Below are 27,344 nucleotides of genomic sequence, written 5' to 3'. Positions count from 1 at the left end.
CTATCAAAGTGCTGTCGAGCTCAACAAGATTCATCTCATTAAATGTTCACCACAACTGGTCTGTACTGCACTACAACTTAGAATATACACTATATTATGAAAAATATTGGGACATTAGGCTGGCAGAATAGCCTCGGCCATAGAGGTATGCACACTTCCCTCTGAACTGTTTAGCCATGGGTTTGAATCTCAGCCCAGCTATAAACTGTCATCCTGGTGTTTCACAGGCAGGGTGATTCATCAATGTGTGTGCCGTTCTTTAGATGGATGATAAGCTGGATGTCTCATCTACCAGTATTAGTTTGTGGATGTCAAAGATACTGTGCTTCACAAAGAGTGCGTGAGCTATCGCCAGTACCCTGGCCAAAATCCAAATTCCTGCCCTGTATACCACTGGGAAGGCAACGACAGACCATCTAGTGTAATCCTTGCCGTGAGGCTGCTTTGGCAGCACTGATCCTGCCTTCAGGCAGAGTACTAGAATTAGATGTTAGACCGGGACAGTAAGAAATAAAGCAGGATTATTAAATACCAACACCGACTTTATTTCTCATCTAAAGCGTCGCGATCATCAATATGCTATACCAACTTTTAGTCCACATTTATATTCCATTTTATAGATATATCATATTTTTGAGTATATTCTCAGAGGTATATACACAACAAGAATAAAGAATCAATGAAATACTTCAACCATTTGGTCATGTGGGCAACCAATCAGAGGAAGGAAATAAAAGGTATGGGGTGATTACTAATTCTGTGACATAATTTTACATCAAAGCATGAAAAGTGAAATTTGACGTCCTTTTGACGAATATAAAATACCATGCTTCTTTTCCAAAACACATCAATTCATGAAATGCTTCTGCCGATGATACTTCAACATCTGTTTTAAAAGCTGGTTGCCAAAAACTGGAATCAGTCATAATCTGTGGAAAACAGTCTGCACTGACAAACGCAACGTTCTTGCAGTTCTTGAGCATCGATGGAACAGAAGAAATATTGAAATGGCACCAAACAGTGTGCTTGAGAACTATCTGGAAAGAAATATTCTCCCCATGAACATTACAAATGCACCATTATTTTCATCACAACATTCAATGATGTTACAAATGAACCACTATATAATACAAGCCTCTGTTCGATGACTGAAATAGATCGCAGTAAACCCTTCAATATCACAGGGGTTAGGTCCCTGGAAAATACCATGATAGTTAAAACCAGGGGCAAATGAGAAGAGGGGGGTTCGGTTCCTGGATTTCGAGAAAACGTCGAGAAAGATCGACGGCAGACAGAAATAAACATGTAAAAATAAAAAGAAAAAACTATATATATATATATATATATATATATATATATATATATATATATATATATATATATATATATATATATATATATGATATAAATATCTTTTATCACCTTCGGGGCCTGCTCAAAAGGCCCCGTTGTCTGTCACAAAACCTTTTCATGTCTTCAGCTGCTGAAGGTAACTCACCCCAACCCGGCGGCTATACACCATCCCACAGGCCATTTTTCAAGCAGGGAGCAAGGCTGCCCAAATGCAGTCTCTGGCTCATGAAACAAATGCAGGTGTTGTACAGGGAATGTGGCCGGCTGCCCAATGCAGTCTTTGGCCTCCCCCTTGAAATGAGCGCAGTGAACACAAAACGGTGCACGGGCTGCACCATTGCAGTCCCCGTATGCGGAGCAGTCCCTGCAGAACACTGGATGGGCACTGACTCAAGCAACACAAGAAAATGAACGGATGGATGGATGGATATAAACACGGTGCACGGGCTGCCCAATGCAGTGCCGTGGTGCGGCTGCCTGCAGGGCAATTCCTGCAGCTCGCGCGATGATCCTGGCGCACATGGTGATGGATGGTGAAATGGGGCAAATGCAAAGAACAAAGGCTAGCAGGCATGGGGTCAAGGCAGAGGCAGGCAGACAAGGCCGGCACAGGCCGTTGTAGTAAAACAGAGGTCGGCAGGTGAAGCTGGCCGGCCTCTTGTCTCATTCTGGAGGTGCGTGGAGGGAGTGTGGTGGTGCCGACCGGTCTGAAGGCGGGCTCGGACCAACCCTACTGTCTCCCTCCCAACCTATCGCCTTTGCCTGTCTGTCCATACCCACTCCCTTAATTTGCAAAACCCCAACCAATTTAGCCCCATCTTATTTTTTTGTTTTATTTTATTTTTATTTCCCCCATTATAATTCGTCTCCCTAACCCCCTTTATCATCTCTGTCCGGCTAACCTATCCTGTCCTAGCCTACTCCCAACCCCTACGTTCCCTTCCTGGAGGGGGATAAGGGAGAGCTTGCATCCTGTGTCGAGGCCCAATGCAGCCTCAGAATGGCCTCCTCAGATCTCAGCGATCTATTTACCACGGTGAGTCCAACGGCCCACACGAGAGTGAAGGGATGGATGGTGCGGAGGGGTACACTTCCATATCTACCCTCACATTTATTCACCTTTAACTACCCTGGGGCTTTCCAAAAGCGCCTGTCCCTTAAACTATTGGTTCTACCAACCAAGATTCCTGTCACCTGTGTTGGTGCCCTCACAAATTTGGGCCTTGCCCTCTAATTTTCCCTCGTGCCCTCGCACGGTCTCATGGCTGGGATGTGTGGCTCCCTTGGCAGGAACTACCCTCTGCCGATTCTCCAACTATGGCAGCCCCGGGCCCTGCGACTTTCTCCGAGCCTACCAGCTCCCTAAAATTTGGGGAGTGCCCTCCCTGGCTACTCCCCCTCGACGCTCACGTGGCAGGCTGGCGCCACGGGCCCCTTCCCCGGATGCCCACGACACTGCCCACGTGGCTATTGGCGCCACAGGCCCCGCATCATGCGGGCCCACCCGTGCCCACTACTCTATCCCGGTCCCCCTTGGGCCCTTGGCCTACCGCGGCCGACTAGCCCGGTGCCCGGGGTACCCACTAAGCGATACTCACCGTTCGCAGCCACGCTCCCAGCCCGTCAACAGGGCTCCTGCACCCCTCCAAACGGGTTTTGAGCCTACGTTCCCACCAGCCGCAAAACGACCTCCATTTTGTCAATTTGACTCACCCACTAACTCACTTTACACTGACCCCAGGGTCCCTTGGGTGGGAGTCACTCCTCCCCCCAATCACTCATCGCACCATGCATACCACATTCGCTCCATACACACAGGCCCGCTGGCCCTCATTCACTCAACATGTTTCCTTTCAACGCATTTCATCGCTCATATCGCTCATATCGCTCATCACTGCCATTCTTCTCACTAACTCCCTCAACTAACTCATGCTCCCTCGTCATCCCTTACAATACAGCACGTTCCTTTTAACTCTACGTAGCTAAGCTACGTCCCCTCTACACACTCACAGTCTGTCCGTGTCTCCAAAAATAATTTCCCATTCTAACCCTAAGCTGCAATCCCTCTCCCTAATCCATTCCACGGGCCCCATGAGGACTTGTCCCTGCCACATGAAGCCGGTCGAGCTATCACTAACCCTTCCCCCTAGCTAGTTGTGTCCTGTGCCCCAGGCAGGGGGTCTTCCACCCCTTGCTGGGAATCCTGTTTACCCAAAACTGGGAAGCTTGCTCTCTTTTTCTTTTTCTTTTAATGCGCCCACCAGTGCGGCAACTCGCAACCTGCGCTCCTTTTCGTGACGTCACGGCAGCTGCTCGCGCACCTCGTCCCTTATCGGACGGTAACATCCGGCAGGGATTCCCCTCCTGCCGGATTCCAACCATGCAGCCACTAAGTCACTGCGCATTCCAAAGCAAGCCCCGCGTTTCGAGGGGTTCCCCACGCGAGCACATGTGCTTTGCTTTACACCACGCTCGCCTGGAGAACCCGTCCGGTCCAAATTCGTATTCCAGCCTACCTTTTGTCCATCCGCGGGATCGGCTACATCCACCGCGTGCGTTTCCGGACCGGATTTCACCCGCGCAGGCACGCACGTGGCAGCCTCGTGCGAAGAACAGCACGGACCGCGCACGCGCTGCCGTGCGAATCCGGCACGGTCCCCGAAACATCTACGGCCGCTACTCGGCCTTTGTCCCTCGTCTGGTCCCGTCATCGTCGCAATTCCACACACGCACTCCTGCATGCCATGACGCTCACACACCTCACCATGACACTTTCACTCGGGTACGCGGTTGCGTGTTCCCGCATACCGATCGTCATCTCCCTTACATACAGCGCTCTCACACATGCGGTTTCACTCAAGCATTTCAAAACCACACACGCCGTTTCCCTCACACACGCTGTTCCTTCCACACACCGTCTTTCACCCACGCTATGCACGCGTTTCAGCACACATTTCGTAACCACACTGGGAATTCACTCTACCACAAGGGGCCCCGGGGCCTTCACACCCCCCCCAAGCTTCGCGTGTACCCGTCTATAGCACTCGCCCCCTCTAACTCGCAAAGCTCGATTGGACTCACCTGGTCGCGATCCGCTTCAAGGGGGGCTATTCTCTCCCCTCGTTCCTGGGAGGGCCATCCTGCTGCTCGCACCGGGTCACGACACATTCTGCCAGCTCGCCCCCATTGTCCTCCACTACCTCCATGTGTGTGTATTCGTCTTTACTTCCGTCCAATTCACCCTCTATCTCCCGTGTCTCTTATTTCTTTTCCTTCCTTTATTATCTCTCTCGTCTCCATGTGTCTCTTACATGTCTTAGTCACCCCATTTAATTTTTCCCTCTGTGTCACCGTCACTTTCTTTATCACCTGCACGAGTCTCGTGTTACACGTATCCCGAATTATTGTGTCGGCGTCTCTCGTCATGACCTCCCCCGTTTCCATCGCGGGCCGCACAGCCGTTGCACTCCCTCCCAGCTCGTTCGCACCACCACGTGGTGCAGCCATCTTCCAATCCATTGTCCGCGTTTCGCTGCACGCAATTGCCATTATGCCCGCCTGCAGGCATCGCCCCACGCGCTGCATCTCACCCCGCAGTGTTTGCATATTTTCATCCATTTTATTTTCCATTTTGCATGCATTTTCATTTATTTTGTTTTTTTGTGGTTTGTAAATCGCCCCGCAGATTCTGTGTGTTTGCATCCATTTTGTTTTTTATTTCTTTCATCTCCTTTGCGTTTTCATCCATTTTGTTTCCCATACCATCCATTTTTGCCAGCAAAATCATAAATAGCTGGCCCATGTCTGGTGGGTCTGTGGCAGTCGCTTCGCCATCATCAGGCGTGGACCCGCCGGGGGCTGGGGAGGGAATTTGGCGGAGGAAGGGGGGGGGTCATACACCGCGGCCTCCACCGCTGCACCCATTTCGGACTCTGGGTTTGTTTGCGGGGAGTGTTCAACCTGCATATGAATGTCCTGCACGGGGATTTCGTCCTGAGCCATAGATTCTACTATTTCTGAATCTATATCTAATACCCCCTGCTCCCGCTCGCCTGGAACTGCCATCTTCCGTATCGGAATAATTTATTCTCGGTCTCGGCGCCTCCGACCTCATCACGACAGACCCAGAGAGAGAGAGAGAGCTTCTTCACAACCACCCAGAGAGCGCCATCCAGAGAGAGGGAGCTTCCTCACAACCACCCAGAGAGCACGACCCAGAAAGAGAGCTTCCTCACAACCACCCAGAGAGCGCGATCCAGAGAGAGAGAGAGAGAGAGAGAGCTTTTGCGCACGCGATCCAGAAAGAGAGAGTGCAATTCTCCTCAGCACGTCATTTATAGCCCCTCCCCCTCGCCCCTCCCTTTTCCCAGCGCGCGAGGGAAACTTCCAGAAGAAGCCGTTTTTCCGCTCAATCGGGGCCATTCCCTCACCGCTGCGCCGCATTCGTTATTGCTTCTTGTTTTTCTCCTGCACGTGTTGAGAATCCACTCGCAGGGTTGGGAGTCTCCTGCGTTGGCTGGCAGAGTTGTTATTCGTTGGGTGGGGGGGTGGGGGGACGTCGTCTGTTATCCCTCGCCGAATGCCAGGCTTCTGGCAACCATGTGCTGAGGTGGAAACGCGGAGGTGGTTGTGGTGTCTGTGGTTGTCGTTATGGTGGCGTGGCTGGCGTTTTGTGGTGGTCGTGATGGTGGTGTGGTTGGGCAGTTGTGGTTAAGGTGGTTGTTGTGAAGGGAGTTGTGGAGAAGGTGGCTGTGGTTGTTGCGATGCGGTTGTTGGTGGTTGCGGTGGTTGAGAGGCGGTTAGTCCAAAATAAAGATAGCAAAAGAAAAACACTACCTCAAAGATCATAGCCCGGTTACACGAATAAAATCCCTTTAGACCTCAGTGGGGAAATCTATCTGAACACAGACTTATCGACATAACTGATCTCTGGGATACCTGAATGGAGTTCTGTGAATTTCCACAACCGTAACAATATGGATGAAGACAGTACAGATAAAATAATGGTCTTTTACCAAATAGGACTATTTACTGTGTACCAACCCTACCTTGTCACAACACCACTGGTTCGCTCAAACGTATTAAGGAAAGAAATTCCACAAATGAACTTTTAACAAGACACATCTGTTAATGGAAAAGCATTCCAGGTGATAACCTCATGAAGCTGGTTGAGAGAATGCCAAGAGTGTACAAAGCTGTCATCAAGGCAAAGGGTGGCGACTTTAAAGAATCTAAAATGTAAAATATATTTTGATTTGTTCAACAATTTTTTGGATACTACATACTTCCATGTGTTCTCTCATAGTTTTGATGTCTTCACTATTATTCTACAATGTAGAAAAGAGTAAAAATAAAGAAAATCCCTTGAATGAGTAGGTGTGTCCAAACTTTTGACTGGTACTGTACACACACACACACACACACACACACACACACACACACACACACACACACACACACACACACACACACACACACACACACACACACACACACACACACACACACACACACACACACACACACACACACAAGGTCCGTCTAAAAAGTAACGGGACTATGCCTGTTGTGTGCTCCACTTGCATGACTTGAATGAAGTATTGTTACGGATTTGGAAGCCTCCTGCACACAGACAGTCAGCAGTCCCCGCAGCTCAGTTATTTCGATAAGTATGTGTTTATAGTCAGGGTCCCGTCCCTGATGTCTAATGGGAATTTAATGTGTGCACTGTGGGTTTCTTTTATAGTCAGATTTTTCTACATCTTCAAATCCATCCTTCGTTCTCGCACCATCGCCATTCATCGCCCACGTGCAACGTGTCACGTACAGGGGTGAGGTTCCCTCCGCCCACCGTGAGCTCGTCCAATTGACAGCAGCCGGCCCAACAGCCGACCCGAGATCGCCCCACCCCGCTACAAGGGTGGATGGAGAATAGGGTGCTCCCCTGGTTGTTCCGTCTGGGTTCTCAGACACGCACGGGGGGAGGGTGGTCGTTGCCCCCTCCCACCAGACCTCCTCCAATCAGGAGGCTCATCACCTCAGGGCCGACTCCGCCTTAGCCGGATGGAATGTTTGGCCCGACCAATGAGGGGAGGCCACCGATCACCTGACAACCCCTCGTCCAATCTGGAGGCGAGTTACCCGAGAGCAGTTCCCTCGACCCGCGGGAGGGGGGGGGGGGAGGATAAGAAAAGGTGGCGAGCTGTCGTCGTAAAGAGGAGAGTAGAGTCGTCGTCAAGAGGAGAATAGAGTCGTCGTCTTTGCTCTGGGCCCTTTGGTCTGTCGTCGCCGTGGTCTGCCATCTTTTCCAGGGCTCCTCGTGGTGGTGGTGGTCGACCAGCCAGGACCGTGGTGATCGATCGTCATTCGTGGCAGCGAAGATCGTGGGTTCTGGGTCGTGGGTTCGAGTCCCACAGTGGTGGGTTGAAGTTGGTGTAACCGCACGAGGCGGACAGGTACCCGGCCAGGCTCTGTCCCCCCAGCTGAACTATCCTCCTCGGCTGGAGGACCGAATAAAGACCCGACTGTGTCCATTTCTTTTGTGTGTGTGTGTGTATGTGTGTGTGGTGCCAGTCTCTTAAGTAGAATTGTACAAGTGTTGATTGCTCTTTGTACATTGCATTTTATTAGTGATTAAGTCTGCTCTGTGTCTCCCTCCCTTATAAAAAACCCTCTTGTTAAATGTTCCAGTTCGTTGCCTGTCATTTCTACTATTGACCCAGCACGATGCGGGCTTGAGAAATAGTGAGGCCGTCTGGGCCGAAGTTGTTGATTTGGGACCAGCGCGGCTTTGGCAACTTCCGCTCGGTTACGCCGGATCCGAGTCGGTAACAGCGACTCGGTTCGGACAAAGTCGGCCAAGGGTGTGGCTTCCCTGGTAGTTAGACAGCGTGGGTACTTAGATAAATTGGAATTAGACAAGTGGACCCTACCTCACCCTGTCGAAATATTGGCGACCACGGTCCTTTAAATGACCCGTGACTTTCGGACTTATCCGAGAGTCATGACCTAAATTCCGGGGTGTTCGGTGGAGACGACCCTACTGCTCCCCCAAGTGGTCGTTTATCGCCACCGAACCCCGGCCCACAACAGTATGGCATAGGCATGGGTAGTAACACCCTCCCTCATAAAATAAACTACTGTGGGAACAATTTACATGATAATCAAGGTAATGATGCAAATGAACACAGGAATGTTAGCTTGGGTGAAATGAATCCGCATGTAGGAATAAGTGAAAAACACCTCAATTTCCCTTAAACATGGCATATGGTTCTGACTGAAAATACAAACACCTCCGTGGAGGTTGTTTTAAATATATACATGTATGAAGAGGGCCCGGATGGAGAAGACCCTACACTTAGTATTGCCCTGGGGCCAATTCTGGCTCTTGATGGCGCTAGCTAGACCTGGACAGCACAATGTGCTGAACTCCGTTATTGCGTGTAGCAGTTTGGCTGCCGGGGTAGCCATCATTTCTTGGAAGCAAGGCTGTGCCGTTGATGCTGTGCCCCTCTACGAGTACACTGGTACACATTTCACCGACCTCGGAAGGATGACAGGCTGTCAATCCCACCTGGTGCTAATTCAATAGCCAATGGGGATCAAACTCAGGACCCAAATATCTGAAATCAGCCACCCAAATCACCAAACCAACACCAGGCTAGCACAGTGTGCTAGAAAACTATTTAAACAATTTTTTTTAAAGTCTAACTCAAAGAATCTTATGCTGAGTATAGTCTTTATAATTGTCAGCTCTAATTCATTCAGCAAAAAACACAAACTTCCATTGTATTGGCCTCTGAAAAATTAAACACTTCATGTCTTACCACCTACCACGCAAGTCCCTGTTGGATTCATGGAGCCGTCGGATTTCTGACTCGAGCTTCGTCTGCATCGCCTTCTCTAAATTTTCACGTTTTGATGTAGACTTCACCAGATTATCATAGTGCTCCACAATACGCTGCATTTCCTGTTCCAACTGTGAAAAAAAAAAAACATGCAAATAACAAAGAATAATTCTTCCATCAACCATCTAATCACAAAGACAAAAACAAAAACTTAACAGATATTATTACCTCCGCCACCAAAGGTGAAGGAGGTTATGTTTTCACACTTCTCTGTCTGTTTATTTGTTTGTGGGCAGAATATCTCAAAAAGTGGTGGACAGATCCGGATGAAATTTGGTGGACAGGTTGGGTGTATGACAAGGACCAACCAATTAGATTTTGGTGAAGATCTGGATCTGACTACTAGAATTTTATAAGTGATTCTTTACCATTGAGAGATTGGGCCAAAAATGATATATAGCACGATATCTCAAAAAGTTATGGACGGATTCGGACGAAACTTGGTGGACACGTTCCGAGTGTGACAAGGAAGAACAGATTCAATTTTGGTGAAGATCCGAATCCGGATCCGATCATTTTTTCAGTGATTCTTCACCATTGAGAGATACGGCTAAACTAAAATATGGCACAATATCTCAAAAAGTTGTGGACGGATTCGGATGAAACTTGGTGGACAGGTTGGGTGTGTGACCACGACAAATTAATTCGATTTTGGTGAAGATCCGAATCCTGATCTGGATACGAAAGTTATTTAATTTTTAAGCTGATTCTTCACCATTGAGAGATCGGGCCAAAAACAATATATCGTTATTTCAAAAATGTATTGGGCCCGATATTTTCTCACGGATCAGGCATTACGTGGCGAAGGTATGTGCTCTACCGAGTGCCCTTCTAGTTAAGATTGGAATCATTTTCAACGCTTCCTTAAAGTTGTCATACAAAATACATCTGATTCCAATCATTAAGACAGGTCTCCTTAAAATTATATTATGTTGAATAATAAAAGTGTAACCAGAGAGTTGGTGTCAAAGCCACCCAATACTCGCCTGTTTATACATTTATCGTTTTTAAAAGACAAGTCTAATAATATTTTTTATAAAGCATTGCACTGAAGTCTGATCCAAATAATTTTAAAGCAATGTATGTATTTGCATATTGTAATCAGTAAAAAATAGTGTGGTAGATAAAAACATTAGAAAGGAAATAACTTGCACCAAAAACTAACATTTTCACGGTCACGCCGGGGGGATCGCTATCGCTCTCTGTTCTTCGAACAGGCGAGCTAAAAAGGAAATGGCAATCTGCCAATAAAAGTATTCTGCATATATTGAATAAAATAGTGAAAATTTTGAAAATCTTGCCAATGTTAAAGCTAAAATGCACTTTCAATGATTTCCTCAATGCTAATGCAGTCAAACCTGATTTAGCCAACTGCCGCTAAATACCATTCAGCCAAACGCAGCAAGCCTTGATAATTTCTATTTTAGTTTAGATTTCAAAAAAAAAAAATTTAGTTTGTCATTTAATGTCAGGAAGCATGATAATTTAGAGAAACATTGCCTTTTGTGTTTGGTATGAAAAACGATATGTATGGAAGATGTTTCATGGTAGAGCTGTTATGTGGATATTATTTTGGCCACATAATGTAGTATTCAGTAAATGAGTGCCAACAAAATATTGTTTTGAGTGTTACACTGGACTCTGAGATGCTACAGGTGATGTACTATTAAGTATCCATGAAAGTAAGGATGACATTCAACACATCCCCACTGAAGGTGGATGGAGGTTATGTTTTCACCCTTGTCTGTCTGTTTGTGAGCAGGATATCTCAAAAATAGTTATGGATGGATTTGGACAAACCTTTGTGGGCAGGTTGGGTGTGTGCCAAGGACAGATTTATGAAATTTTATGGACATATGATGAAACTTGGTGGATGATTTGGGTCGGTGACAAGAACAAGCCAATTAGATTTTAGTTCAGGTCCGGATGCAGATCTGGCCTATCAGCGGGATACAAAACGTAAACCGTTCAGCCTGGCGGAGGTATGCACTCCACCGAGTGCTGTCCGAGTTATTCATGTTTTAGAGATGAATGAATTGGAAAAAAAAACAAAAAAACAAGATACTCTTCCTCCTGAACTCTCTGGCTCTTCAGTATTTGTTCAAAATTCTTTGGTAAAACACATGCCCTCACGATATATGTATTATCAATTGCACCTTTACAAAAATTGGTCGATCGTGAAAGATTATGTGCAATGACTTTTTTTTTCTACACCCAAATTAAGATTGAAGAAATGTGGAGATAATCCTCTTAATACTCTGAAATGCTGCATCACTTCCTACCAGTGGGAAGGCAACTTTTAAACCACCGTCCAATCTCCTCTTCAATACACATTATATTAGGGTCTTCAGAAGCTTCAACCATATACAAATGAGGGGGTTCAAAAAGTTTTGCAATTTCCATACTAGATGTGTGCCAACTGCGTGGTTTATATGCATTATTGAAAGCTGCACATACTTATAATTCACACCTAATTCCATGACTGTATTACCATCTGTGGATGACTCGTGCTGTTCTATTCTTTTCAGGTCTCTGAATGGACTTTTCAAAACCTGAGTAATGGATGGTCATATTTTTGTACAAGTAAATATGCACTGTAAATCAAATCCATGGATGCATGGTTACCGTGATAGAGGAGGAGGAGGCCCATCAATATATGTACCATTATATTAAAAACATTCTCCAAGACAAAGAGCTCTATAACAAATCAGCGTTCTATGGGGCAGCGTTAAGTGAGGTATTACTGTACTTTCAAAGGTTGACGAGTGTGAATTGCTATAGACAGTCAGACTGTCAAATAATAACCTATCGGTGATATAATTCAACAATGAATCACAGGTTGACGTACAAAAATAAATTATATGAACAAAGTCACTCAAGTTGAGCATGTTAATGCAACAGCTCATTTCAGATGGAAGCCAGGCTGAACTTTTTAAGTTCTGTATCCTCTTGATGGTCAGATCTGCATCCGGACCTGAACCAAAATCTAATCGATTTGTTGTTTTCACCTACCCAACTCATCCACCAAGTTTTGTCAAAACCCGCTCATCCACAGCTATTTGAGATATCGTGCTATATATTGTTTTTGGCCCCATCTCTCAATGGTGAAGAATCACTTTCAAATTAAAAACAAAAATCCTCATATCAGGATCTTCACCAAAATCTAAATCCTCATCACACAGCCAGCCTGTCAACTAAATTCCGTCAATAACTTTTTGAGATAGCCCACTCACGGACAAGCAGACAAACAGACAGGGTGAAAACATAACCTGTGTCCACCTTCGGTGGCTGAGATAATGATCTCACATCTTGTTCCAACACAACACACACTGAAGTGTAAAACAAGAATAAAATGGTGACAAACAAGAAAGAACAGAAGCATCCTGATTTGTGAATACAGTATATGAAAGGAATAAGAATACTTCTTCAGCAATAAGAACTGAAAGTTAAATAAAAAATTTAGTGAGAAAGTTCCCTCTCTTCCAACCCCATCCTTTTATTTATCCCCTAGCCCCTTGGACCCCCCATCACAATAATTTTGTTCTTTCATATATTCTGCATTCATCTGAATGTCAAAGGTAAAGGTGAAAATAGATCAACATTTGTCAGTCAGTAGAAATCTCTAATGCCTATCAAACACACACGTCATCCATTTGAACTGACTATCAGTTAGTAGTATAGTTTCCACATTTAACAGAATGATAACTCAATGGAACTAACAACAATCAGAAAACAATGGCACATTAGAAAATGCCAATACTTTGCTCGAATAGTAAAGAAACAAAAAATATATACATTAAAAAAAGGGGAATGATGACAATATCAAACTGACCTTCTGAACACGGGTGGCCTTCTCAGACACCAAATCCAGTTCAGAGCGCAAGACTCTGTTATTTTCTGCCAAAATGTTGGCTGTGTGTTGGACCCGAGCCAAAGCCTCTTGACCGTGCATGCCAAAGGCTCCAGTAAACCCCAGGCTGCCATAAGGGCAAACAGGTGGTAGTCCCGCTGGTGAGAGGACGGTCATCCCAGAAAGGCTGCTCACAGAACCTTGCGACCCAGATGGGCTATGGAATTGATGATATGGGGTTGTAGCTGCTGCTGCTGACACTGTTGATGTGGCTTGTCTGCAATTTACATGTATGAGCTCAATCAATCAACCGACATGCCAAAATGACCTGGTATGATTGCTCCATTTTACTTACATTTAACATGAGGACTTCTTCCATTTTATGTAACTCAATTAAGTATTTATAGTGCGAAAGGAAAATTGTAAAATTTGGTTGTGCAGTTTCAAGATCTCTATGCCAGGTATGAATACCTTAAAAAAAGAAGAATTAAAAGTGGAACTTCATTATTAAAAAAAAAATTTAAAGAGGAAAATATTGTCCAGCTTAGCGTCTTGCAGAGGGAGAGTGCTAATCAAAACTAATAAATGTCAGTGTGTGTGTGTGTCTCCTCCATAACTCCAAATCCATGAAACCTAACAGCCTGAAACTTTGCCTACATACCAAGAAAACTCCAAGGAAGTACATGACTGAAAATTGGGTGTTTGAATTCATTAAAACACCCCTTTTGGAGATAATTAACGGTCATATTTAATATCAAGTGATCCTCAGTCACCGTTCTCTATGGGTTCTCAAGGCATATCCTAGGTAACTTCGCTGGGGTCTGAAGCCGCCATGTTTTTCGGCCTGCTCAACCATGTCTCGATTTTGAACAGGCTGCAACGATTTCTTCATGATAAGGTTTTGTTTTTTTCCCCCACTTTCCTCACTCATATTATCGAATGGCTGTCATCAAAGCTACGAATCACTGTATACATCGCTTTTGTAAGTGCTGTAGTTTTCAAATTAGGAGTTTGGAGTGATTTCATGCATTATTAGATAAGATTTTCCACGATTAACTCTCGACTCTATGATTAAAGTATATCGTCAAAATATGATTTCGGCTTTGAGGATCAGATATTGTTCAGACTAAATAAATGTCAAAATCTGAACTGAAATCTGATAATTTAAATAAATAACGAGTCTTATAACGATGCCTATATACCTATTTACTTTAAGCAAGCAATGCTATGGTCCCCCCCCCCCCTCCTCTATATGTACACAAGAAAATGTGAAATTTCCAAAGCATTAAACTTATATTTTTCTTGTTTGGGGAATAAAATTGAGTGAACAAAACATTGAGGAATGTGCCAAAATTAACCAGCTTCATTGAGCGAGATGATTTAATGCATTCACTTCTTGACTTGACCTCCTCACTCCCTGTTCCTCAGAGGGACTGCTGATCAATCAAATCAGATGCACATTAAGGTACCGAACTAAAGAGAACACAAAGTACTCCAAAAGTTAAAATAATAAATAAATAAATAATGAAAAAATTTAAAATAAAAAAGAAGAAGAAAAAAAGAGCATTCCTGGGAAACCAACTCTTGTTTCCCTACCTCGTTGCACTGTACTCAGGTGGGGCCTGATAACGAACAATCTCTGCCGCTGCTGGAGTAGGAGGTAGAGGTGGGGAGCTCCAAATGCTTTGGAGTGAAGTTGTAGGGACACTGGGTCCCCAAATGAAAGGGTAGTCTGGTGGTGGTCCACGGAATGATGCACCATAAACCTCAGGCACAGCATCAGGCTGTGGCAGAGAGGTCTTGGCACCACTGTGTTGCAGCGTTTTTTGCATGAGTCGTTCACTCAGTGATCTGACATGCCCCTGCTTCAGATCCTTCAGTCCATCATCCTGTGTGTGTAAATGAATGCAGGTAGGTCACTATCACACATACACCTCCAGACTATTGTCATTGATATAGTCATAATTTGTTTCAACGATATGCTAATTTATTCAGAACAAACAATGAAACAGAATCGAAGTGATGTGCCAAATGGAAACACACCAAACGAGTTGCATCTTTCACCAATGTAAAATATTCATTGCAATTATGAAGTGAATACAAAAGTAAAACAAGAATCAAAGAAAATGAATAAGGCTAACAATTATTGGGTGCATATGTGCAAGCTCTGACATGCATTATGCTTCATGGAATACGTGCATCTCATACAAAAACGATATCCATGTGTGAGTATGGTTTTTGTTAAAAACATTCACTGAAAGAACTTGGGATGAAATTATAGATTTTAAATGTCATTTCAAGTACTGCTGTTTTTTCTGTGGAAAGCGTGAACGTGATGTTCTGATATGGACAAAACAAAAACAAAAAAAAGTACACTCGGACCTGGACCCGGACATTCGCGGGTCCCGCCTATTCGTGGTTGATAATTAATTTGCGACATGCTTCTACATTCGTGGGAAATTGCCCCACGTATTCGCGGCAATGTATTTTTTTCATGAGCCACGAGCCTAACACAGTTCCAAAACACTGTTGCGGCCGGGGGTCGGGGTGAGAGGACCACGAGGGGGGGAAGCTATCTCGGCTTTCCACCAACCTCTCCGGAATCGCAGGCAGTCACACATGGATAACTCCGTGACGCCGCAGGTCACTAACCGACCATGAACGCCAATAACTCAACCACGTGACCTAGGGTCCTCCATCTAAACCGGTTACCTAATTAATCACGTGACCCAATTACCAAAGGAAACGCCCTCAGTACACCTTGTCTGAACGGGGTCACCTTACTGGGTGAGATGCAGCCGAGCAACACTGCCAAGGACGTACTGGCTCGAAGAACGGATCATTGGGAATAAAGTCCCGGCTAGGTTAGCATACGGACCATGCTAGATCAATGAAAGAAAAGACAAAAACGAGCTGGGAACATTTCTACACAAGCATTTATTACAGGCAGGCGAGGAAAAATATGTGGCACCATGAATAGATTCATTGTTGTGTGTAAGCAGGGATAGTAAGGAATCTGTGAGGTGTGACAACAAGACAAGCAACTTACTAAAGCAGACACAGAGCAGACTTATCCCGATATAATTCTTCCACACTCTTAACTTAAGTGAGGACAGGCGCCATGACACACACACACACACACACACACACACACACACACACACACACACACACACACACACACACACACACACACACACACACACACACACACACACACACACACAGGAGATAATCACAAGAAAGGAGAGGAGATGAGGGCTAATGGTCTCGCAATACCTTGCATGGTCGGCCGGCCACGCTACCCAGTACACTCTGGGGGACTCTTCACTGCGCGATCCCTACTTGAGAGTTGGTTCGTTGTCTCCTGCATGGTTACGGTGCCGGGCGCAGCGTGTGCACCGGTCCAGAGAATGGTCAGTAGGTGGAGCCAGCAGACAAGAATGCGGTCGGTGGAGCCAGGCAGGTAGGTGGAGAAGGCGGCGAGAAGCAGACGGAGTCAGGTGGGTGGGTAGAGCCAACAGCGAGAGGCAGGCGGAATCAGGCAGGTGGGTGGAGCCAGCGGCAAGAGGCAGGCGGAATCAGGCAGGTGGCTGGAGCCAGCGGCAAATATAGAGATCACAGTTTTTAAGGCAAGTTGAGCGCTCTCGAACGGCTTCGCGATCGTCCTTTATAAGGTCCATGGTGTAGGGTGGGGGTGACGACCTGAAGCGATGCGTCATCTCCCGAATCGGGCGCTCCCATTGGACCCCGGCCACCATGCGGCCTAGCTGCCACGGCCGGAAGTGACCCCATTTTACATCCGGCGAGACACGGCCAAGCCGCAGAATTGTCCCACTCCGAACCCCGTGATATGAATCGCCTTGTACCGAATTCCCAGCCCGTGCTTCGGCGACTGGCCGAGGGTCGCATCGGCCCCGCATGGCCACTCGGGCATCCCCAGCGCTCTGCGGTTGGCATTGATCAATGCGCTTGTTCTGTCCGCACGCCATGCAGCCCGAGTCATCCGGGCCGTACAGCATGCCTCTTCTTGGTGGCGGCTGCAGAGGTGGAGGTGCGAGAAGATCTTTGCCGTCCGCGGGAGATATTGGTGGCCGCGGTGGTGAGTGAAGATCGACGGTAAGGCGCCGTTGTAAGCCAGTGTGCAGACCCGAACAAAGATGTGCGCCATGCGCGTCCCGTACAGTGTGATGGTAATTATCACGGGGCTGTACGTGGGTCTGCCATTGTGGTGTTGATGCTTTTCTTGGCCTCCGCGAGACAGTACTCTCAGAGTTTAGGGTTTTTCATTGTGGAGTTAATGCCTTTGTTGGCCTCCGCGAGGACATTCATATGTACCTATGTGGCGGCCTCGCTGATGGTGGAAAGGAATATAGAGATATAATCAGACCTAACTATGAGACCCACACAACGCACTTCGTTCCGTTGACCCATTAGACATGAAGGGAAGGTCAAACTGCACGTGTACTAATTAAATAACTGTCTGGGGATCACTGCATGTTGGATGCCATTGCCTTAGAGGCATGTGGTTTCCAGAACTGCAACAATATTTTCCACAAGCCATGCACAAAGTATCTGGATGTACGTACGCAAAAAACGTCATCCATGAGCCACGAACATGACCAGCTTACTGTACGTGTATTGTAAATTCGCGGATAAACATAGTTTCACAGGACGTCTCACCATGTACACTTTATACGGTATGGTACATACTGTATTGTAGCTTCGCGGCATAAACATAGTTTCGTGGGATGTCTCACTAGTGTAACACGTCATTCCATGCGACGCCATCCCCCATGAGTTACTTACAGAATGAAAACACTCACAGTATCAGTTGATGTATCCAGTAATTACCAAGTCACCACAGACGGACATTATAGAATGGGAACATTCAGCACATCTTAGTGTAAATCACCATCTTGCTACAAACAGCACCATCTGAGCTGTTACATTTTTAAAACGCTCAGCATAATCTACCTGTAGATAGGAAAGATGTCATGTCCTGCGAGGTAAAGAATGGAAACGTTCAGCATATCTATTAGTTAAATTAGCAGCAAGCTACATATTGACTAATTACACAATGGCATCGCTCACCACATCTATTATCAACTGCTGAATACAGCATCACCCGTAAAAATTTCCCACAAACAATGCGCAGACTACTCACTCCTCCCGCAGTTACCCACAATGCACACATCAAGCTCATAGGGGAGCATGCCTCCGTGGACCACGACCTGGCCAAGGCATTTTCTGCAGAACTCGCGAGCCTCATCGAGGAGAAGGGGTACCTCGCGGAGCAGGTCTTTAACGCTGATGAGACCGGCTTGTTTTGGAAAAAGATGCCGACAAGAACGTTCTCCTCAACGCGAGAGCAAAGCAGCTGGCTTCAAGGCCGCAAAGGACTGGGTATCCCTTCTCCTCTGTGCAAATGCTGAAGGGGACTTCATGGTAAAGCCCATGATGCTCTACCATTCGCTGAACCCACGTGTGATGAAGAACAAAAAAAAAAAAAAAATCAGGCGCTGCCCATGTACTGGAGGGCGAACAGAATGCGTGAGTGACGTCTGAACTTTTTATGGACTGGTTCCATAACTGTTTCATTCCTCAGGTCAAGAAGTACCTGGCAGGAAAAAAACCTTTCGTTCAAGGTACTCCTGTTGCTTGACAACGCTCCTGGCCACCCCACGGACATGAACGGCGCTCACCCAAACATTGAGGTCATGTTCCTGCAGCTAAAAACACCACCTCCATCATCCAACCGCTCGACTCGGGAGTAATATTAACTATCAAGACTTATTATACCCAGTGAACCTCATCTTCATCACCATCATCATCATCATCTTCATCAATTTGCAAAGTTATGTGTGCTGTGTTTGTTGAGTAAAAAAATTGAAACGGTACATGATGTTGTTTTTCGTTTTTGTTTCACGGCATAGTACTGTATGGTGAAGCGACTTTAAAATGCATTCTTCAATAAATTGGCAATGGTATCGTTTTGATATCTGGAAGCATCTTTAATGAAATTGTAATCGTGCATTCGTGGTTGAACACATCTTAAACATTAAAAACTTTCCCCTTCAAACCAAGAACCGCCACGAACTGATAACGTTATCCTCCTTGTCCCCATTGTACCAATTCCCCGACTTTGGTGGTGTTGTCATTTGCGGCCTTTTTCATGAACCAGGAACCACATCGAACCGATAACATTATCCCTCTTGTCTCCATTGTAACAATGACCAAACACTCGTGGATTTTTCCCCCACACTCACAGATTTTTAACCTGACATTTGTGGATTTTTTGCGGGTCGGGAAATCCCTGGAACCTAACCCCCCATTTCCCATTGAAACAATTCCCTCACATTCGCAGTTTCAACATTCGTGTGGTTTTCCCAGAACGTATACCCCGTGAATGCTGGGGTCCTGAAATATTTCTATATATATATATATATATATATATATATATATATATATATATATATATATATATATATATATATATATATATATATATATATACATATATATACATATATATATATATATACATACATATATATATATATATATATATATATATATGTGTGTGTGTTAGCCTGGTGTTGGCGCAGTGGTTAGGGCAGCGGCTTGGGATCTAAGACGTCCTGAGTTCAAGCCCCGTTGAGCCACTGAATTAATACACCAGGGGGTTGACTCAGCCTGTCATCCTTCCGAGGTCGGCGAAATGAGTACCAGTATACTGGGCCGGTGTATACCCCGGTTAAAATAGGTGTACCATATCCCTGTGTCGTAAGAGGCGACCAGGGTTGCGTCAGGAAGGGCATCCGGCGTAAAACATGTGCCAAATCACTATGCGGATCATAATGGATGATCCGCTGTGGTGACCCCTAACGGGAGCAGCCGAAAGAAGAAGAAGATATATATATATATATATATATATATATATATATATATATATATATATATATTGTTACGTCTGAGGGGGGGTATGCATTCAAAGGGTAATTAGGATGTTTAATTAGGTATGCCATGCTGTTCGAGTGTACCAGGATCTCAATGTAATAAGTAGCAATTCAGTGGTGATAAGTTGTCTAGTAAATGTCCATTTCTTCAAGGGGGAAATGATAATTGTCACGTAATTAGATAGGGATACGGGATAGGGTAAGTGTGTCTGCGTAAACCCCTTTTAGTATTCCCTGGAGGCTTGCCGTGATGTCACAGGACAGTGCTGCGGATGGCTCCGCCCCGTGATCACGATTGGCGGAAGGCGACGGCGGAGGGCCAATAAAACGGCTCGATTGGAAGAGACGAGGACTCGAGGTTAAAAAGGCTCTGTTCGGGGAAAAAGGAAAGAGGAAGAAGATCAGGACAGAAAAACCGTTCTGGTGGAGGCTGTTGTGCTGGGAGTGTGCTGTGTTGTTGCGCTGATTCGATCCTGGATTGATCGTGTCTCGTGGCCTCGCTGTGCCTCGTGCCTCAGCTCGGTTGGCTCTGGGGTTCTGCTGGCTCGGAGTACGGGGTCGAACGGCGGGCGGACCCGCCTCCCTCTCCTGCTCGCAACTTGGCGCCAGAACTGGTTCCCTGGCGGCTGTGAGCGGACTTGGGCCGACACCAGGAGGTCGACAGTACCACGGTGTCTCCTGCCCCTGACGAGCGCAACGCCAGCTCGTCCGGCGCCAATCCAGGGACTGTTGCGTCCGCACCACGGGCCAGCCTGACCACCAGGACCAGCTACGTTTTGTGTGTGTGTGTGTGTGTGTGTGTGTGTGTGTGTGTGTGTGTGTGTGTGTGTGTGTGTGTGTGTGTGTGTGTGTGTGTGTGTGTGTGTACCTGGCGCTTCAGAGGTTTTGAGATTTGTATATTCATTGGAATTGTCTGTGTTTTCCCCACGCCCGAACCCACACCACCATCCCGTCGAATCGCCCCGGATCCCTCCTCTTGCCGAGTCTTATTATTTCTGGTTGGAGAAATAAACATCATTAACTCAGTGAAAAGCGACTCGTGCCACCTTCCTCGTCCTGTTTGCGGTAGAGCGATTAGAACCGCCATCTTTGGGTTGTAAAGGATAAACCGCCTCCATCGTTTCGGCTCATTCTACGTTAGCGGGACTGTTCAAGTCCCATGGACATCACAATATATATCATTGCGGCTTTATAAGACCCTGGGGACTAACATCCAACACAAAGGAATCCTGAAGTTTAGATAAATCTGTAATTTTTTTAAAGTTAGATTACCTCTTCCTCATATCAGTGGAAGGGAAAGATATGCTGTGAGGATAGTTACAGTAACACCATTGTCTTTTCCCTCCTTCTCAAGCTCCATCCTTTTCCTCCTTCTCAAGCTCCATCCTTTCCCTCATTCTCGTTCTCCATTCTCAAAATGCATTATCAAAAATAAATCAATTTCACCAGCATGTCGACCATTTAAGCGGCATTCCATCACTTCGATAGTTGAAGCGAGGTTCCAATCACAGCGGGTGGGCATTCACATGCGCGTTGGATACCTGTACGGCCCTTCCGCTCACATGTTCACCGAGGCACCAAACAAACCCGCAGCCCTCCCCACCATGCTCCAGGCGCGAATTACAATAGCTGGATCACAGCGCGCCAGCCAATTGGCGTGGCTGGATGCGAGCGGCGACAAAGGCGAAGGGAATAAGATCCCTGGCAGAGCAGTGAGTTCTGAATTCTAAACAAGAGGGGATCGAGTCCTGTTCTGAAGAGTCGAGCGTAAGTTTGAAGAGTTCAAGATGAACCACACCACGCACTGAGGGAATGCGACAGAACGAGCGCTGAAGTACCAGACGGAACGAGCACTGAGCCATAGGCTTCCAGGCGTTGTTACCACCACCTCCCGGACCAAATCTCCTCAGAACTGTCTTCTCTCCCTACACATCTTACACATGCACATTATGTCTTTGCATATTTCAGCCCACACACCTCTGACTCACATTTCTGTGGACTATTAACAGAGTTCACAATGGTTCTTTTCAGAGCTCGCATTGTACACACACCTACATACATCACAGCTCCAAGCTTCTCAATCACCCGCACCATACACCTTCTTAGTTGCACGTGAGCCATCCAATTAACGTAGGGGTGAGGTTGGGGTTGACACCATACCCCACCTACATCACTTTATCCATTACCCTTGCTTATCTTGTTTCCTGGAGTGACTGAGGTGCCTGCATTTGTAGATCCATGTTAAGGTGACTGACGAAGGGGCTTGCGTGTTTCAGGGCAAGGTTCTTTCTTTGTGACGCTGTTTTTGCTCTGTAAATCCTTTGCTACATTTTATAAAAACTTTCCAAACTGCCCAATCGTCTTTTTCTCCATTGGTTAGACACTAGTATGTAAATAGCAGATGGTAGTTTTGTTGTGGGGCAGAGTTTCTGTGGCAAGCACGACCGCTAGATGGAGCAGTAGAGTCGGCTCCACCGAACACCCGGAATTTATAGGTCGTCACCCGGATAACTCCGGAGCCGACGGGTCCCTTATCGGACCGAAGATCGCCAATAGGTCGACCGCGTGGGATAGGGTCGATTGCCAATTTCAATTTACCTAATATAAATACCCACGTCGTCCAAACTACTGGGGAAATTCACCCTTGGCGGAGCTCGAGCGGAACGAGCCGTTGGCGTGCTCGAACCGTGCGTAACCCGAGCGGATGGTTACCGAGGTCAGTCGGTCCAAATGCACAATTTGCCGCTTCCCAATTTCCCAACACGCAGCGTGCTAAACCAATGAAAGATACACAGAAACGAGCTGAAACATTTAACAGGGGATTTATTTATAATGGGGGGGGGGGAGGGGGGGAGGGAACACACAAAGAGCAGAGTTATCCGACTAAAAGAAATGCAGTCAATGTACAAGCAAAAGCACTTATACAGTTGCTACTGAAAGATGGGCCCACACACATAAATGCACCCATCAGGTCTTTATTGAAGTTCTCCAGCTCGAGGACAGGTGAGCGAGAGACCAGAGCCTGTGCTTGGCCCTGTCCACCTCGTGTGGTCTTCGACAATCCGGCTCGGCGGGACTCGAACCCGCAACACGATGCCGCTCCAAGCACCAGGTACTGCGCTCTCCAACGGCCACGCACCAATCAACCAAGGCCAAGGAGATCAGAGGCGACGATGATCCAGCTCGACGGGACTCGAATCCGCAACTCGATGATGACCACCACGACGACAACCACGACCCTTTTACCACCACATCGATCCTTTTACCACAATGATGACCTCCACCACCTCGATTCTTTTACCACCCCCACTACCCAGCCTGGCGTTTCTTATATTTCTTTTTCCTCCGGGGTGAGCAAATCACCGTCTGAGGCGCTCTCCACCCTCATTGGACGGGGCGTCGTGGAGAAGAAAAAAAAAAATAATAATAAAAAAAATCGCTCTCTGTGGCCATCTCAACCCCCATTGGCCGGGGTACCGTGGGAAAGGTCGCTCTCTGTGGCAATCTCAATCCCATTGGCCAGGGTGCCGTGGGAAGGTCGCTTTCTGTGGCGTGATTGAACAAGGGCAACACCCCTGCCTTCATGGGCGGAGTCCTGGTCTAGGGCGATGGAAATCTCCGCCCACATACGTGGCCGAACGCACGTGGCCAATGGCGTCAGTGTGTGAAGTAAAGTGAAGGAGATTTGTTGTCAGCGACACTCCGCAGCGCACACATGTAATTCCCGTTAGACACAGGTAGGGGGCCTTAACTATAAACACACACTTACCGATATAACTATTCTATAGGGACCTGAATGTTGAGTGCAATAAGCTTCCAAATTCGTAACAGTTTTACCCCACTGTTTCACTATGGATACGATTAGTCAACATCCCACTGACGGTATCGCTCGGCAGTGCTGATTGGACAAGAGTGGGGCGTTGAGAAGCACTGTTCATTTGGGGGGGGGGGGTATTAATTTACCAAGAAGGTAATGTGGTATTTGGATGCGAGGACCCTACCCAAATTAAATTAATCATCTCAGACAACATCCGTGGTTGCTGAACAACTCGTCATGCCGCGGAGTTATTTGTGGCCCATCGGCTTCAGAGTCAAAGGTCTGGAAGCCTCTAATGACCCAGACATAGAACCAGTAACAATATTAATGCACTGCACCATCCGTTTCTCTCATATGATATATATTTATGTTCACACGGTTTTCAATGACCATCTCACCACCCGGTGTGTATGGGACAAAAACGTCTCCATGTCTGCTGGGTTAATTTTGCACGGATCAGCATCTCTAAACACAATGACCACAGCAGAATTACCGACGGGAGTAAATGAGCGAATAACCATCTACCACTGACCTTCTGTTTTTGTGACAGATATATAGCAAGCTTAGGTGTATCAATTTTAAAAGTTGAGTAACATACGTGCCGGTTCATGTTTTTCCATGACGGTGAACAGTATAATAAAACATCGAGGAGAAAAAAGTAAAAGTAACTTGATACAGTACATGACTTTAAATAAACTTAGTACGTGTTCTGAAATGGACCTAAATCCATGCTAACAGGAGTGAAATCTGCAGTTCAGTTAATAAAACGGATTCATTAAGTAACAACACTGTCTAAAGCAATATAGCGCAAGCCCTTCACACCTTCATGGAGCATGGGAACCAAAGGTTGACAATGAGTAATTCAGTAAAAACCTCACAATAAGAGCAGAACACTATAAAATAATTAAGAGGGATGATTTGGAGCTCACATGTGCCAATAAAGGGCACAGTGGTCACAACGATGTAAAGAGTACTTCGTCAAGAAGAACGAATTGCCTTGTTAATGATCTCAACACCGATGAGAAACTGTCGAGGAACGCAATTGATAAAAAGGAAAGGGCAATTAATTTTATTTCCTGTAACATACAAGGGAACAACTAAAATTTAACCACATGATGAAAACAGAAGTTCAGCTGTTTATGCATCTGATTATGTGTTCTTTAAATGCAGATAACTCAAACTAAACTGACAATGTATCACAGCATTATATACCTGCACAATTGGCAATGGGCTGTTCCTCTGCAGTGATGCTCGACCCTCAGTGCGGCCCTTGTGGCTACCAAGCGTACCAGCTAAGTAGAAGGTTGCTTGGCCTTGTGTTCCCATTGTACCCTTAGCCTTCCCAGGCTGAACCTGCAGGCTGTTATTTCAGAGAGACACAAAGTCAGAAAAAACAGACAATTCTGCACTTGAGATATGTGCACTCACAAGGAAAAATATATATATATATATATATATATATATATATATATATATATATATATATATATATATATATATATATATATATATATATATATATATATATATATATATATATATTGTTGCGGTTGAGGAAATTCGCAAACCACCATTCAGGTCCCGTAGGTGAGATATCTCTGTAAGTACGTGTGTAGTTAGCCCCAAACCCGTTGTTTAGAGGGAATAAATGTGATTCATTCGGGCTGCGACCCTTTGAGATAGCCGTTTTTCTGTTCTATCTTTATTTTGAACCAACCACGTTTCAATCGCCATCACACAACAACCACCAACCGCAACGCCGCTTCACAACAACAACAACGCCAACAGCCACGACCTTTACCTTCACAACTCGCTCCCGCAAACATCGCATCACCGCCATCCCAAACATTGCCATGGTCATGGACCACCACTTTAAACCCTCCACCACCTTCGCCTCTCCTTCTGCGGCCATTCCCGCACCGCTTGTAGGCACCGAGCGTCAGGCTGTCCTGGCCTCATGCGGGACGTGCGCCGAGCCGCGGGTGCAAAGTGCGGCCTTTCCGAGGAGAATTCGGATCAGGAATGATACACGCCCACTTCTGATCCGTCCAATCAGCAAGCGCGGGGCGGTTTGGCCCCGCCTCCAGGCGCGTCGGTGTAGAATCGGGATATGCAAATTCTCGGAACAGGGGAGACTCATGCCCCTTTTTCCTCCGTCCAATGGGCGAGCGTGGCTCCACCCCCGAGCTCGTTCTGATCCCGAAATTTGCATATGGGTTCTCCTGCCAGACTATAAAGCGCCGAGCGCGGGGCGAATTTAGTCAGTTTTGGGAAGAGTCAGTGTGGCAGCGGCAGAGTGTGGCAGCGGCAGTCAGTTTGGGTCGAGGCAGTCAAGTCGGGTCTGGAGGAGAGTCAGTCTGTCAGAGGTCGGAGTCTGTCGGGGAGCTGCAGAGAGAGGAAGCCTGGAGCCTGGAGCGCAGTCGAGCTGATTTGCTGCAGTCGGCTGAGGAGAATTGCGGAGGGGACCGGATAGCTCGGGTCCGAGGCAAGGAAGACGGCGGTCGGCGACAAGCTCGCAGTGAAGTCGTTCGTCGCGGGACCCAAGCAAGCCAGCTATCCTCTTTCCCCAGAGCATCAACAATTCCCCCCTTCCCCCCCCCCACGCTGAGATAGTGCGAAAAGGGGGGCCCCGTTCCCACCCCACTCCAAGCAGTGCCAACGAAACCCGCGAAGGAGCGCGGAGTCGGGGCACCGCCGCGCCGCCACATTTGCGGCTCATCATAAAGACACGGGTAGGATCCACCCGGTCTCGCGGCCCACAGGCCCCGTCTGCCCCCTTGTCTTTGAGGGTGGCCCTTTTCTTTTGCTTTTGAGTAAATGGTTTGTTGGCGCCGTCTATAAAGTAAAACTGTGTAAGTGTTGCCGTGTGCACGCGTAGTCGGTTGTAGATCTGCATTGTTGTGTTTCTTTTGGTGCATAATTGTTGTAATTGTATATGTGTGCTCTCTGTGTGCCGCGGAATAAATGTGCCTCATGTTGAACTGTTTTCCCGTTTCGCTTCGTCTTTTCTTTAATTGAATCTCCATCTTGCTTCACGTAAAGGGTTGGTAGTGGGCTTAATACGCCCGATAATGAATCGGTTATCACATAAATAAATAAATGAATATATAAACACCGCTCGGTTATCCCGATAGTACGGAACGGGTCGCAAAAGTGGCCCGTGTCCGGAGTCGACCTGCGGCGAGGTGCGATCGCCCGGTCTACCCTCCGCGTGGGTACTTAGGTTGGTCGAGTTTGGCGAACAACCCTATCCCACGCGGGGGGCCGATTGGCACGATCGTGGTGAGGCCGAAAGGCCCACCCGTGACTAGCTCCCGGCGTTAGTCCGAGAGGGTCACGACAGAATTGTCCGTCCGGTGGGCGACGTGCCGCGATTCGAGTTACGTGGCCGTTCGCACGCGGCGGGCGCGAATTCGCAACAAAAAAAATATATATATATATATATATATATCACACAC

At 46.7% G+C, this 27,344-nt stretch overlaps 1 protein-coding gene across 2 annotated transcripts in view; it reads right to left on the bottom strand.

The window, feature by feature from the left end:
• The window catches only part of LOC147026341 (angiomotin-like protein 1), a 103,130-nt gene that overhangs the window by 63,217 nt on the left and 12,569 nt on the right, over positions 1 to 27,344 (bottom strand). For both annotated transcript variants that reach the window (XM_085881661.1, XM_085881660.1), the window contains exons 4-7: positions 25,099 to 25,246; positions 14,707 to 14,999; positions 13,093 to 13,387; positions 9,187 to 9,331 (exon numbers count right to left, since the gene is read on the bottom strand). In XM_085881661.1, the coding sequence (XP_085737787.1) occupies positions 9,187 to 9,331; positions 13,093 to 13,387; positions 14,707 to 14,999; positions 25,099 to 25,246 (881 nt within the window). The remainder of the gene's footprint in view (positions 1 to 9,186; positions 9,332 to 13,092; positions 13,388 to 14,706; positions 15,000 to 25,098; positions 25,247 to 27,344) is intronic.

The sequence above is a fragment of the Eptatretus burgeri genome, chromosome 5 (assembly GCF_056783735.1).
Source record: "Eptatretus burgeri isolate ZD-2024b chromosome 5, Ebu_testis_v1, whole genome shotgun sequence".
Classification (NCBI taxonomy): Eukaryota; Metazoa; Chordata; class Myxini; order Myxiniformes; family Myxinidae; genus Eptatretus; species Eptatretus burgeri.
This window is presented reverse-complemented; position numbering and strand designations above follow the sequence as displayed.